The 14,759-nt window shown below is 42.3% G+C and overlaps 2 gene segments (V, D, J or C); both read left to right on the top strand.

The window, feature by feature from the left end:
- LOC105536461 overlaps window positions 1-359 on the top strand; it is a 40,798-nt gene extending 40,439 nt beyond the window's left edge. Inside the window, 1 exon segment of the V gene segment in view lies at window positions 268-359. Within this exon segment, the coding sequence occupies window positions 268-309 (42 nt within the window).
- A 13,308-nt stretch (window positions 360-13,667) lies between these two features.
- The window catches only part of LOC105536462, a 3,454-nt gene continuing 2,362 nt past the window's right edge, over window positions 13,668-14,759 (top strand). Inside the window, 2 exon segments of the V gene segment in view lie at window positions 13,668-13,768; window positions 14,199-14,374. Of these exon segments, the coding sequence occupies window positions 13,720-13,768; window positions 14,199-14,374 (225 nt within the window).

The raw sequence follows: 14,759 nt of genomic DNA, 5'->3' as shown, positions 1-14,759 counted from the left end.
ATGTTACAATCAACAGGATAAAGTAATCCAGATTTAAGGAAGTGTGTTATATTAGAGACGATTTTCTATTAAAGATAATGGATTCCATGACAAGTATAATTAAATCTGTAGCTTTAACCGGACAGACCATATAGACAGTAACAATTAGGTTTTTCGCAAGTGGTGTATAAGACCAAATTTGTGACAAGTCTCCAGAGTATATTTTTACACATACCAACCAGTAAGGACACACATACAATCAAAATTTTATTCATTTCTTCATCACAGGCACCAGTTTGCAGCCTGGAGATGCTGCATGTTCTCCTGTGAGCGGGACAGTCACCAGGACCCTGCACAGCCTGAGAATCTCAAACACAGCCTCTCTAGGATGCTCAGCCTCTCAGTGCAGCACCAGTAACTGCAGCGCCCAGAGATGGAGCCCACAGCAGGTGGGCTCAGGCGAAGATGGCTGGACAGTCTTTGAAAAAGAGGCCATGAGTCCTCACTTACAGGCATGGGCTCCGCTTCTGTGCAAACAGGGCCAGGGCCCTCCGGGAAGCCTCCTAGAGACTCTTCTTTCCTTCAAATATTGGGTGCTCAGGCCCCACAGATTCTCCAAGGAGTGGCTGCCATGTCCTCTCTGGAGCAGCCATGAAGTTCCCTGCTGTCCTCATGGCTTCAGGGATGCTCATTCACGTCACTGGGAGGGGATCCTAGTGGGTCGTGACCTCACCTGCCGCCTCTGATGACCTTCAGGGCACTTTCTCCTCCTTTTGCCAAATGACCCCACTCTCACCCACCCTCTGGAGGAAGGAAAGCTGTCTGCACTGCACGATTTTTGCTTTTGAGCAAGTCAAGGCTCACAGGGGTCTCACACTTGCACAGCCCATATTAATATTACATGATTCCTATTTTCACTTTTTCTATCTTCCGGTTTTCTCTGCACACTTACTCGCCCTGCCCATCCACTTTCTCTTGTGAAGCTGCTAATGTGGGTTTTTATTTCCAGGCTGATGTGACTTCTTTGCTGCAATACTAGACGTGTGCTCATCACATGCCCACATTTTTAAGAATAAAATATTTTGAGCACAATTTGCTCTTGTTGTACTCGTATGTCAGGGTGGCAACTCAGGGGATTGGTTTGAAAATGTATTTGCTAAAATGCATGAATATTTCTAGAAATTCAAGGTTATAAATTCAATGCCTTCTTGCATCCCACAAATGTTGATATGTGTTTTCTTTCACTTCAAATTTTTTGAAATGTCCATGGGATCTCAGGCAGTAAGGGCTCCTCTGCAGACTGAATTGGCAGTGCAGTTTTTGTGACTGTTCCACACGCTCTGCCTGGGGCCTGTTCTTAAGGCTTCCCAACAATTTTTGAGCTATTTAATATCCCATAATGAATCCCTTTATGCTTAGTGCAGTTGACATTTGTAACCAATACTAACGACCACTCTACACTGAGGGCATTGTTGCCTCCTTTTTTCTTGCTATATATAATGCTTTCCAGGTGAACCTACTAGAGAAGGCCAACATGAATAACCTTCATGTCATCAAAGGTGTGTGACAAATTAGCTCAGAGGAGCCACCAGGTTCTCAGTCAGCTGCAGTATCTCATGACGCGAAAAGAGGAGACTGAGGAATCCACCTGTAATCCTTTAGTCAGTCTTTCTGCACCCTTAGGTAGGGTCTCCACATGCATGTACTCATCAGTGCTCTGAGGAATACTGAGGGAAGCATCCGGGGATAGCTTGGGCTCTCTCTGAACTTCCTCCTCTGTTTCTCTGTCTTTCTGGACCACCAATTCCTTTTCCTCTATTCAGGGACACTCGCAGGTACCTCATGGATTTCCTTTTCCTTCACAATGCTCTGGAAACTCTCCTCAGGGTCTCAGATGGATCAATCCAAATTTCATCCCCTTTCATTTAAAACCGTCTGGGCTCAATATCCTTAATTTCTAATATCCAATTTCTTGAAAAGAATTGTTTCATGTATTTTGTGCTGTGTTTTAGTTAATCCAGGGAGGAGTGTAAATCTAGACCATTCTAATCTATTTTGGCTACAGGTTGAATATCTGGAAGCCCAAGTCTGAATTTAGAAATTTTTCGCTTCTCAAGGTTCTTCACCAGCACCTGGCAGTGTGGGGATAGCAGGTCATGCTTTAGGGTTGCAATTGGGACTTTACTGCCATTCCCTCACCTCTTGCTTTTCCCACACCACACAAGGTCTCCTGAACACATATACAGGCAGTTCCCACACATTCACATGCCATCCTGCTTCCCAGCAGCAGTACCCTGGCCTCACTTTGTGCCTGAGGGGGAACGCCTACTCCATGGCTACTCTCGGGAGAAGGAGCCCAGAGAAAGGGCCAACTGCCTGGAAGTTAAGGTTAGAGCATTCGAATTTGTAATTTCAGGGCCCCAAGTACCAGGGTGTGATGTAGAAGAAAATTGGCTCTATATTAGCACAATCTTTCTGTGGGAAAGACTGGAGGAGAGCCAGGTGAGGGGCCTTGAATTCTGGGGCCCAGAGCAAGAGGCCCCTCTTGTTGGGTGTGCTTGTAGCTTTGATTGATGTGTTATTACTGAGACACTCGATAGCTCCATTGAAATCCAAGATTGGAGACCTCCAACCACCATGCTCTGTCAGTGTCCGCAGGGCCCCTTTATGAACCAGCAGGTTGTTGAGGGCTCCCTGGCCTTGATGAGTTGGCAGCAGAGCTAGCTTTGTCTCCAGCCTCATCCTCCCTTCCTCCACGTCTTCCCTGAAACTCAGCAATTCCCCAGGTGATGTGATCTTGTCTTCCTCCTACTTTGAAGAGAATTGATCCTCAGTGATTCTGGGGTATTCAGGGTTAAACATTTATCCTAATTCAGGCTTCAGTTTCATGGCCATCCTATTTGGTTGATGAAAGAAACTATTTGATTTGATTTTTATTTTTTGATAATCAAGTTTGGCATCCTTAGTCAGAACTTTCATGCTGATGAGCTGAGAGAAATAAAGTTACAAGGCACTAGGCAAAGTGGCTAACACCTATAATCCCAGCATTTGAAAGGCTAAGACTGTAGAATTACTTGAGCCCAGCACTTTGAGCCTAGCTTAGACAACACAGCAAGACCCCATCTCCACAACAAATGAAAAAATTAGCCAAGAGCGCTGACACACACCTGTGGTTCTGGCTACTGGGGAGGTTGAGACAAGAGGTTTGTTTAAGCCGAAGAGGTTGAGGTTGGAGTAAGCTGTGATCTTGCCACTGTGCTCCAGTGTAGGGGACAGAGCAGGACCCAGTCTCAAACAAACCAAAGCAAACAAGTTACATTGGTAGCGAGGAGGTAGACCATTGAGGTCCCCAAACCAAGAATAGGATGGCCACTTAGTTGATGGATACTAAAGAGACCTGTGTCTTCAAATTATAATTTGTCTGTGAACTACGCACTTTTGAGAAAGCATAGTGTTATCTTTGTGCATCTAGAGTAAATTTCCGTGTCTTATCACTGTAACAGGTATGGCTCAGTGCCATTACAAAATACTTTAGATTAGAATAGCTTGGGCATACTCTTAACAGCTGCCATTTTTATTTTTAAAATATTGAAACAATTTCACATTTACAGAAAGTTTGTAAGTATAGTACAAAGTAACACTTTCTTCCCCAAATCCATTGAGAGTAACTTGATGACCTCATAGCCCCACCCTTTAAGACTTTGCTATGTATTTCCTTTAGACAAGACATTTTCCTACATAAACCAACACATTTGTGGAATCGGGGTATCATTATTTGTGTATCACTCCATCTAATCCTCAGGTTTATTTCAACTTTTCTTAATTGTTCTGATAATATCTTTTGTAACAAAATGATTCATGGGTTGCCTTTGGTGGCTTGTACCTTTCTAGTTGTCTTCCATCTAGAACAGTGTCACAGTCCTTGTTTGGACTTTATAAACTTATTGCTTTTGAAGATTACACACCAGTTACCATGTAGATTGTCAATTAAATTTGGTTGAATTTTCTACAAGATTCAACTCTGCTTAGCGTGCCTGTTGCAGGAAGATCCAAAAGCGATACTGTGCTCTCACTGCATCCTACTGGGATGTGCGTGATTTCCATCTGCCCCGTGACTGACGAGGTTCAGTTTGACTCCTGCTGAAGCGGGTGTCTGCCAGGCTTATCCCTGCACCTTCACTCTTGTTTTCCTTGAAAGAGATAAGAATTTGTGGATATGTTCTTGATGCTTCATGAATATCCCCCTCCTAATTGAAATACAGACATGGATCTGTATTTTCTTAGATGGGTTATAATCTGCTACCATCATCATTTACTTTCATAGTCACCACTCCTCTGATTTGTCCAATGGGAGCCTCATTCACACTGGCTCTAACTACCTGCTGTTTTTACCCCGTCATTCTCTGAGCACTTTTTTAGTTTCTGGCAGTATATGGTACAGGCTCATCTTCCACTTCCCCTATTTTAGACCTGACATCAACCATTTCTCCAAAGATTACTGATTCCTTTTAGTACAAATTGGTACTCAGAAAAATAAGATCTACACACTAAATGTATGCAGTGGAACTGATGTATCATTGCTTCTAGAGAAGATGATCTATCAATTGTCTATCTATCATCTATCTATCATCATCTATTCATCTATGTTTTTACCTATATCTACATAAACCATGAATTGTCACTGATACAGCTACAGTCAAGAATCATAGAGTTGATTCTAGTATGCTCTTTTAAAATATTTCTAACATTTCTCCCTGGGTGTCTTGGCTCTAATTATCCTTACTACACTGACTTATGGGATCAACGTCTCTGTGCAACACTAATGTCCTGCTGTCATTGCCACCTACACTCTCCTTGCAGACAACTTCCCTCTTCTGCCTCACAACCTGCATTAGCTCTGATATCCTTTGCCAGCTCACTGTTAATTTTGATTCCTGCATGGGTGACCTTCTCAATCTACATGGGCACTGATGCTAGTACCAATGGCTTTACCCCTTGTGAAGGGCCCTGCTCATCCTGCTTCAGCTGTGACATCTGCGCTAGTTGGGGATGGTGCCCCACATCCTGCACCTACGTGGGGATACCCTCCTCCCTCTGCTATAGCTTCAACACCTCTGGTGGGATTCCCTCTCCACTGCACAACACGTGTCCTTTCCATACTGTGTGGGTTTCACACCCTGTGCAATATTTTGGTTTCCCCTTCATTTTGGTGCACGGTTTTCTTTCTGAACCTGTTTTGGTCAAATGCCTAAACCCAGACATTAAGAATTGCTTTCTCTTAAAAACTGGAAAAGATTGATAATACAGAGATATACAGTTTACTGAATAGAGTAGATTCAAGAGTAGATTCAAGAGTAGACGTGAGCACTGGGTTTAGATAACATCTCAGCTTCCAGAAGAAATTAGCTTAAGAATGGTGGAAGGCACACGTATTAATCCAAGGTGCTCAGGAAATGGAAATGCATGATGGCACACAGAGCTAGAAAGTAGCTGAGACTTTTCAGAAGTGGAGGTAGAAAATTTCTGATGTTGGCCTAGATGAAAGAAGAAAGAAAGTAAATGTAGAAATAGAGGAAGACAATCACATGTTTGAGATAAGAGGTTAGCCTTGCCATTTACCCGGTGGCTGGACCTTTCCTTGCAAAGCATTACACTATTTTCACATATTATATGTTAACATTTTCCTTTTTCTTACTTTATAATAAATAAATCTGTCCTTCTATCCATCCATCTATGAATCCATCTGTCTTTCTTGTGCCTCATTGCATCTCTGGCTGATAGTGCTGATGATTTACAACATCAAGGGCTCTAGAGGATCAGAGAAAAGAAATCCCTCTGGCCTCAGTAATATTCATCAGCGCCAAACGCAGGACACTTTTACAATTTATTGCAGATTCAGGAGATGTGCTTCTCCAACAAGCCAGGTCTTATACAGGAACCTAGCAAGAAAAGTAGGTCATGAACTATGAAAAGAGTAGAAGAGTAATCTCTTTGCAAGACAGTAGACAGATTCTGTTCTGTGGCCCCCAGAGAGAAACATGTTCTCTGCTGACAAGTGTATGCAGGACTGATCAATCTTATGATGCCTGGGAGACACTAGGCCTGTGCAATATTGTGGAGATAAAGTCATTCTTGCAGCTGTGCAAATTTTTATCTTGCAAAAAGCACAGCCAAGTTCCTGAAGACTTGTACATAGGCTGGTCACACCCTTTGCAAGAGTCAGCACCTGTAAAGACACAGCGTGGACATGAGAGTCCCTGCTCAGCTCCTAGGGCTCCTGCTGCTCTGGCTCCCAAATAAGTAGGGAGAACAATAGGAATTTACTCAGCCGGTGTGGTCACTACTGCCTGGCTATTCAGGAAAGTCCTCTCATAACATGGTTAATAGTGTTAATAGTTTTACGTTTCCCATCTCAGGTGCCATATGTGACATCCAGATGACCCAGTCTCCATCCTCGCTGTCTTCATCTCTAGATAAGAGTCACCATCACATGACAGACAAGTCAGGCAGGGCATTAGCCATGCTTAGCCTGATACTAAGGGAAGCCAGGAAAAGCTTCTGAGCTCCTGATCTATGACACACCCAATTTACAAACCTGGGTCCCACTGCAGTTACGTGGCAGTGGATCCAGGACAGATTATATTCTCATCTTCAGCAGCCTGCAGCCTGAAGTTGCTGCAACTTCTTATTATTGATCAGTATAAAAGTTACCCTCTTAGAGTGTTACAAACCCAATAAGCTCCCCAAGGAAGCAGATATGTGAGGCTGGGCTGCCCCAGCTGCTTTTCCTGGTGCCTCCATCTGCTGAGAGTGTTTCACAGACACAGCCACACTCTGAAGGTCGCTGAGCAGTTTTCATAGAAGGGGTAAGGGAGGTGTCTCTACACCCTTAGTTTCTTGTATCCTCCTCAGCCGCAGCAGCAGACATGCAGTGCCTCTCCTAATTTCATAAAAGAGTCATTACATATGAGGACTCTGGGTTACAGCATTGGTCCAGGTTCATACAACAAAAGAGAAGCTATTGTAGGTAACCCAAATAGAAAGTTTTTCCTAATATGGGAAATCCATGTCTAAGCTACAACTTTTCAAAGACCAGAGGATATAATGGTTTAGGAAACCAGAAAGGCAAAAGAAGTGCTATGAAATCTACTTCAAGAAGCAATGGTGGTCAGGCACGGTGGCTCAGACCAGTAATCCCAGCACTATAAAGTATATATATATACACACACACACACACACATATATATATACACACACATACACACACATATATATACACACACACACATATATATACACACACACACTACATATACACACACTATATGTATATTGTATATATAGTGGTATATAGATGTATTTTATATATATACACACTATATATTTTTATATATATTAATTATATATAATAAATTATATATATTTAATATATTATATATTATTATATAATATTATTATTTATATATTATATATAAAATTATATATATTTATTGTGTGTGTGTGTATATATATCTATAGATACATACATATCACACATGCATTTAAAAAGGCCAAAAATAGCCCTTGGAATCTTGCATAAGAATAACAGGCCGGGCTGGGCACAGTGGCTCACTCCTGTAATCCTAGAAATTTGGGAGGCCGAGGTGGCCAGATCACCTGAGGTCAGGAGTTTGAGACTAGCCTGACCAACACGGAGAAACCCCGTCTCTACTAAAAATACAGAATTATTCAGGCGTGGTGGTGCATGCCTGTAATTCCAGCTACTCAGGAAGCTGAGGCAGGAGAATCGTTTGAACCCAGGTGGTGGAGGTTGCAGTGAGCCAAGACTGCACCATTGCACTCCAGCCTGGGGAACAGCGCCAGACTCTGTCTCAAAATAAAAAAAAAAAAAGAATAACAGATCCGGCATGGTGACTCATGCCTGTAATCCCAGCACTTTGGGAGGTAAGCATATCGCTTCAGGTCAGGAGTTAGACCACCCTGGGCAACATGGTGAAACCTTGACTCTACTAAAAAAATATAAAAAATTAGCCAGGCATGGTGGCACATTCCTGTAGTACCAGCTGCTTAGGAGGCTGAGGCAGGAGAATCACTTGAACCCAGGGGGCAGAGGTTGCAATGAACCAAGATCATAGCACTGAACTCCAGCCTGGGTGACATAGTAAGACTGTCTCAAAACAAAACAAAACAAAACAAAACAAAACAAAACAAAAAACCAAAAAAGGAACAAAATGGAAGGAATAACACCAGGCAATATCAAACCCTGCTACAAATAACACTAATTAAAGTATTTTGATTTGGTGAAGGGTGAGGACTTTAACCCTGTGCAATGGGTTAGATAATCCAAATACCGATCTGCACATATGTAGTCACCCAATTTACAATAAAAGTGTTACCACGGGCCAGGCACAATGGCTCATACCTGTAATCCCAGCACTTTGGCAGGCCGAGGTGGGCAGATCACGAGATCAGGAGATCGAGACCAGCCTGACAAACATGGTGAAACCACATCTCTACTAAAAATACAAAAATTAGCAAGGCATGGTGGCACATGCCTGTAATCCCAGCTACTGAGGAGGCTGAGGCAGGGGAATCACTTGAACCTGGGAGGTACAGGTTGCAGTGAGCCAAGATTGCACCACTGCACTCCAGCCTGGGTGACAGAGACTCCATTTCAAAAAAAAGTGTTACCATAGACCATTCCTACTGAAAGAGAAAAATATCTTGGTCAGGTAATTTAAAACAAGAGACATGTACTTTCTCACAGTTCTGAAGGCTGGGAAGTCCAAGGTAAAGGCACTGGCAATCTTTTCATCCCGTGAGGGCTGCTCCAGCTTCCAAGATGGTGGCTTGTGGCTGTGTCCTCACATGGTGGAGGTGGAAGGGAAAAAGAGACAAACTCTGTGTGAAGCTACTTTTATTGCGTGTTCATCCCATTCACAGGGGTGGAACCATCATGAATAATCAGCTCCCAAAAGCCCCACTTTCTAATATTGTGGCATGGGGTAAACAGGAATCTTGGATGAGATGTGGACGTTCAGGCCAAAGCAGTAAACAGTAGAGAAATATATAATAAGTAACGGTATTGGATCAATAAGATATCTATATTACATAAAAATGAATATGACCTTTACATTTCACCTCTATATTACATAAATATCAACTCTAAATGAATCATAAACGATAATAAAAAGGCAAAATCATAAAGCTTTTAGTAAAGAGCATAAAAATATATATCAAAAACAAGTGCAGAAAGAAATTTCTTACAGAGGACACACAAAGCACCAGGCACAAAGACAAAGATTCATAAATTAGGTTTTATTTGTATGAATTACCTTTTATAGGGTTTTAAGCAAATAAATTAAAAATATTATTTGATGAATACATATAGAAGAAATTAACTACAGAGAGGAAAATCTAATTATAAAGAATACGAGATTCAGAATTCTGATGAACTGTAGGGGGAGATAGGCATATGACATCATGGAAACCTCATTCAGAGATACCCTATTAGACGAACCTGTAGGTTATATCTTGAAGGATATAACTGGCATCAGTCACTCTTGTGGCCCAAACAACTCATATCCCTCTTACATGTTAAATGCTCTAATTCTCACTCTATCAAGCCTAGGTATTATTCCATAATAGTGTCAGGGCAAAGTTCAAAATATCATCATCAAAATGATGTCCTGGGGAACTGATGTCAGCAAGATAGCAGAGTAAGGGTTACCAGGCTTCACCCCTCACAAAACCCAGCAATTTGACAATTATTCAAGGAGGCCAATACCCTGGAAGGGCTGAAGAGTTCAATTCCAAACATGTAGCAACAGGATAGAGTAAAAAGCTAAGAATAAGCACACGCAAAGGATGGCTGGAAGCTGATGGCACACCTGGGAGCCCCGATACCTCTAGGAACAAAGAAAGGGGAAGCAATTGCTATCAGCCGGCAGTGGTGTCACTGTGGGCCCCATAGCCTGCGCTGTGAGAGGACCCTGTAGCCTTTGCTGCTGATAACCTCAACAGCCACCCAGGCAATCCCCCACCATTCAGCTTTCCAAGTAGAGGTCCTTGAATGTTTCTTGTCCAGGATCACAGCAGCCTGTTCTACAGGGTCACTGGTGCTTTTGCCTGGGCGGTAACCTGCGGCCATAGTCACGCACACCCCAGAGAGGGAGATGCTCCTATATGCACTCTCCAGTAAGGAGCCATTGTTATCTCTCCTGTGACAGGGCTACCTCCCAGCCCCTTGGCACCAACCTTGCCCTCTGCGCTGCCCCAGAACCAAGCCTCAGGGTCTCACCCCGCACTGGCAACTCAGACACTAAGCCCCGTCTATGTGGACTAGCTCATGCCTAGCCCCAGACCCACTGTCACTGCAAGGGTACCCTCACTCCAGACCTCGTCACTGTGGCTGCTCTGGAAATTGCCAAAGACATCAAATAAATTGAGACGTGGTTATGGGCACACCTCAGAGATATTGCTGGTCTAGTTTCCAATCACTTCAATAAAATGAATATCATCATAAAAGGAATGACACGCATTTATGGTTTTCCAGTGCATATAAAAGTTATGTTGACACTATCTTGTAGTCGACGAAATGTACAATATTATTATGCCTAAAAAATGCACATATCTCAATTTTTTAAAAAACATTACTGAACAATAGTGACATAGAGACAGGAAGTAAGCACCTACCACTGGAAAAATGGCACTAAAAGACTTGCCTGAGGCAGAGTTGCCACAAATTGTCAATTAGTAAAAATCACAGTATCTATAAAGCACAATAAAGCAAAACACAATGAAAGGAGATATGGCTGTATCTTGAAAAAGGATGAGAGCTTTGGGTAAGGACAGTGTTAGGTTTTGAAGGGAAGGAAAGGGTTAAAGAAAGACAGCGAGAGAGTTGGTGGCTCTACAGCAAAGCAGGTTTTATGTCCAGCACAAGACTGTGGAGGTGGGGGACTAGCTTAATACCCACTGCTGCTTACAGGCTGGGGTACTTACAGGTATGGGCGGGAGGGTTCTGGGCAGTACGAGTTGCTGCCTGACAGGACGTTAATAAGATATTCCTGTGGTCAGGCAGTTATGCCAAGGATATTCTTTGTACCCTTTGCCCAGCGGGGTGTGACAAGAATGTTTCTTGGGCAAACTGTCCAGCAGAAGACAAGAGGGATGTCCCTGTAGTCAGGTGGTTAGGCAGGATGTCTCTCACAGTCCCAACCCCCGTGGAATGTTTCACTTTGACCAAGGTCTACAAAATGGTGAGTGGCTTACAAAATGGTGCACTTCGGACTAACAGATAGGAAAAGTCTATGGCCTTTTGCCTGGAACTGCTTTTTTTCACCCAAACTTCATCAACAGGAATTTTAGAAGTCTAGTTTTACCAACTGAAATGGCAGCAACAAGTGGAAGCTTGTTGCCCAAGGGGATTGACTTGAGCTGGGATGGAGAGTAGGACAAGGTCTTTCAGTGTTTTCTGCTAATGGTGCTGAACTCTGCAGGGAATGCCCAGAAAAAGACCGGAGTTTTGCAAGTCCAAGGTGATGACCCTGGTTGGGGAGAGTGGTACACCAGTTACAACTTCATAATGGATTACTGGAAACCATGCAGTCATAGAATTGTAGAGATCATCCCTGCACACATTCTTAGAATGAGCAGATGTGACTTAGCAATTGCATATTTGAGCGAAGAGACCCAAGTGGGCCCAGTGTATAAAAATGAAGGTGGTGTCTTTTATGTTCCCACTTCAAGCCACACACATACACTTTGGCAGAGGGTAGATGATTGAGCTCAAGGAGTTTGAGCAACACAAATGCCCAAGTTACTGGTGATTACTAAACTATGCTGACATAGGTACGGCTAAAACTTAAAAGGAATAAAAGTAGAAATATCAATGGCCAAACAGCTAGTAAGGTATAGATTCTGCAGCATAAGTCCAGGCAACCTATTAAAAGGAAATTCAACACTCTTAGAAAAATAAAACAGAATCCAGAATTATGTATTAGTTGAGACATGTATAAAAATATATTATCTACAATGCTCATTTTTCCATAAAAATTCCTGAAAAGAAAGAGAAAGTCATAAACCATATTGAGATAAATCAGTGAGTGGAAGCTGACTCTGACTGTTCCTAAATACTGGATTTTGCTAAGAGTTTCAAGTGGTTGTCACATAAATGCTTCAAAGAATATTTAAAACTGTGATCAAGGAGTGAAAAAGAAAAATATAAAGATAATGACTGAAAGAATGTGGTCTCTCAATAGAGAAAGGGAAACTATGGAAAAGGACCAAATAAGAATTCTAGTTCAAAAATATAAAAACAGTGTGGAAAATTCACTGGATAGGGCAACAGGAGTTTAAGTTGGCAGGAGCATCAATGAAACTGAAGATAATTTAGTAGAAATTATCTAATCTGAAAAAGAAAGAAAATAAAGAAAAATAATCATGACTTTAGAGGTTTATCAGTCAATGTGAAGAACACCAGCAAATGTGCAATGAGTCAGAAAGGAGAAGACAGAGTGAAAGTGGCCAAAAATATTTGGAGGGATGACAAAAGCTTTCAAGAAGCAATGAAACACATTCATCTTTAGAGGAAAAAATTGAAAGAGCTTATTTAGGACAAACACAATGATACACATAACTATACATACTATGATTAAAATGCTGTACCAATGACAAGGAGAAAATCTCAAATGTATCAAACATAAAACGACTCTCTGTATACAGAAATACAGTGATAAAATCATCAGCTAACTTTTCATCATGCCCAAAGGAGGCTAGAAAACAGTGGAATGACATATTTAAATGCTGGAAAACAAAAAAAAAAACAAGACCAAGGATTCAATATCCACTGAAAGTATGCATTCAAAATAAAGGTAAAAGAAAAACATTTCGTGATAAACAAAAATGAAGAGAAATGATTACTTAAGGACGCGTTCTTTAGAAATTCTCTAGGAAATTCTTCAGATTCACAAAAAATAACAGCAGACAGTAACTTGAATCCATAGGGAGGAAGGAAGGTCTCAAAAGTACTAGGGGAACAAAAACAAAAAAAGAGCTAGACCAAAGAAACATGTTTACTTCCATTCATATAAGGTTTCACGTAGAGAAATCCAATCTATCTGGATAGACGTCAGAATGCCAGTTTCCTTCACTGGGATTGGGAAACGGCTGTTCCCTGAAAGGTATGTACATGAGGGAAGAATCTGGAGATTCTGAAGTATTCTACAGTTTAATCTGGGTGAAGAATATATATAAAACTTTATTCATTTGTATTATTTAACATTTCTGTCCTTTATTGTGTGTGTGTTTTATTTCAATTTTTAAAAAATTGAAAGGGCCAAATCTGAACTCTTTTAAACAAAAATGAACAAAAATATAAGAATTAGTAAATATTTGTGAAAACTCGGCCTTATTAACAAGAAGTATAAAATGTGCCTGGGAAAGTGCTGTGAAACAAGAAATCTGTTAGAGAAGACAAAAGGAAATACTTCAATTTCTCTCACATGGGCAGCATAGATTTTACGCCTGTTGGTTTTCCTCTCAACAGAGAAGATATTTTGGACAGAGAAGTCATTTTGCTCACAAGAGAGGCTCCCACCCTCCCCTTGGCTCTTTCCACCCCACCACACCCACCAGGTGATTTGCATATTGTGCCCTAGGGAGGACCTTCCCTTGGGAGTCTGAGATAAAAGCTCAGCTCTAAGCTTGTCTTGACTGCTCAGGACTCCACAGTTCACCATGAGGCTCCCTGCTCAGCTCCTGGGGCTGCTAATGCTCTGCGTCCCCGGTAAGGGCAGTAGGCAGATGGGGGAGGAGAATGGGGTGGAACGGTGAGCTCTGGGGGTCCCACAGCCTCCTATGAGCAGTGAGCTCTGGGGGCCTCACTACACTCCTATGTGTGTTCCTTTCATGTACTGCACGTGCACATCTTGTCCTCCAGGATGGGGCTTGTGATGTTCAGATCTGTGAGAGTGAGGAAGATTCAAGAAGAAACAAGGATCTGTGCTCTGGGGAAGACTGACACAGAAAGAGGGGATGGTGTGGGGTCTTCTGGAGACCACTTTGAGCCATGGATTCCTAGAGTTTCATTTTGAAATTTTATATTCTTGAAATATGAACAAATAAATATATAGCCTGAAACAAACAACAATTCAAAATTTATGAAAATGATGCATAAAGTATCTACATAACGTTGCTCTTCTTTGTATTTATTTCAGGATCCAGTGGGGATGTTGTGATGACTCAGTCTCCACTCTCCCTGCCCGTCACCCCTGGGCAGCCGGCCTCCATCTCCTGCAGGTCTAGTCAAAGCCTTGTACACAGTAATGGAAACACCTACTTGAATTGGTTTCAGCAGAAGCCAGGCCAACCTCCAAGGCTCCTAATATATAAGGTTTCTAACCGGTACTCTGGGGTCCCAGACAGATTCAGCGGCAGTGGCGCAGGGACAGATTTCACACTGAAAATCAGCAGAGTGGAGGCTGAGGATGTCGGGATTTATTACTGCATGCAAAGTATACATCTTCCTCCCACAGTGGTACAGCCCTGAACAAAAACCTCCCTATGGGGTGGCCCAGCTGCCCACATGTGGTGCTTGACTGGGGAGCAGCTCGACAGGGTCTCAGAATCTGTGTAAGAGGAAGATGCTGGAGAAGCAGGGGACAATTCACAGCTGAGGACTCTGGACTTTGAGAGCCCAGCCACACCGCAGGCACCACTCCTTTATGCCCTGGCAGTTGCCACAACCTTTACAGTCATAAGTAGCAGGAGAATGAGGG

The sequence above is a fragment of the Mandrillus leucophaeus genome, unplaced genomic scaffold (assembly GCF_000951045.1).
Source record: "Mandrillus leucophaeus isolate KB7577 unplaced genomic scaffold, Mleu.le_1.0 Scaffold1599, whole genome shotgun sequence".
NCBI classification, from domain to species: Eukaryota; Metazoa; Chordata; class Mammalia; order Primates; family Cercopithecidae; genus Mandrillus; species Mandrillus leucophaeus.
The sequence above is the reverse complement of the archived record's forward strand: the minus strand, read 5'-3'. Positions and strand labels throughout refer to the sequence as shown.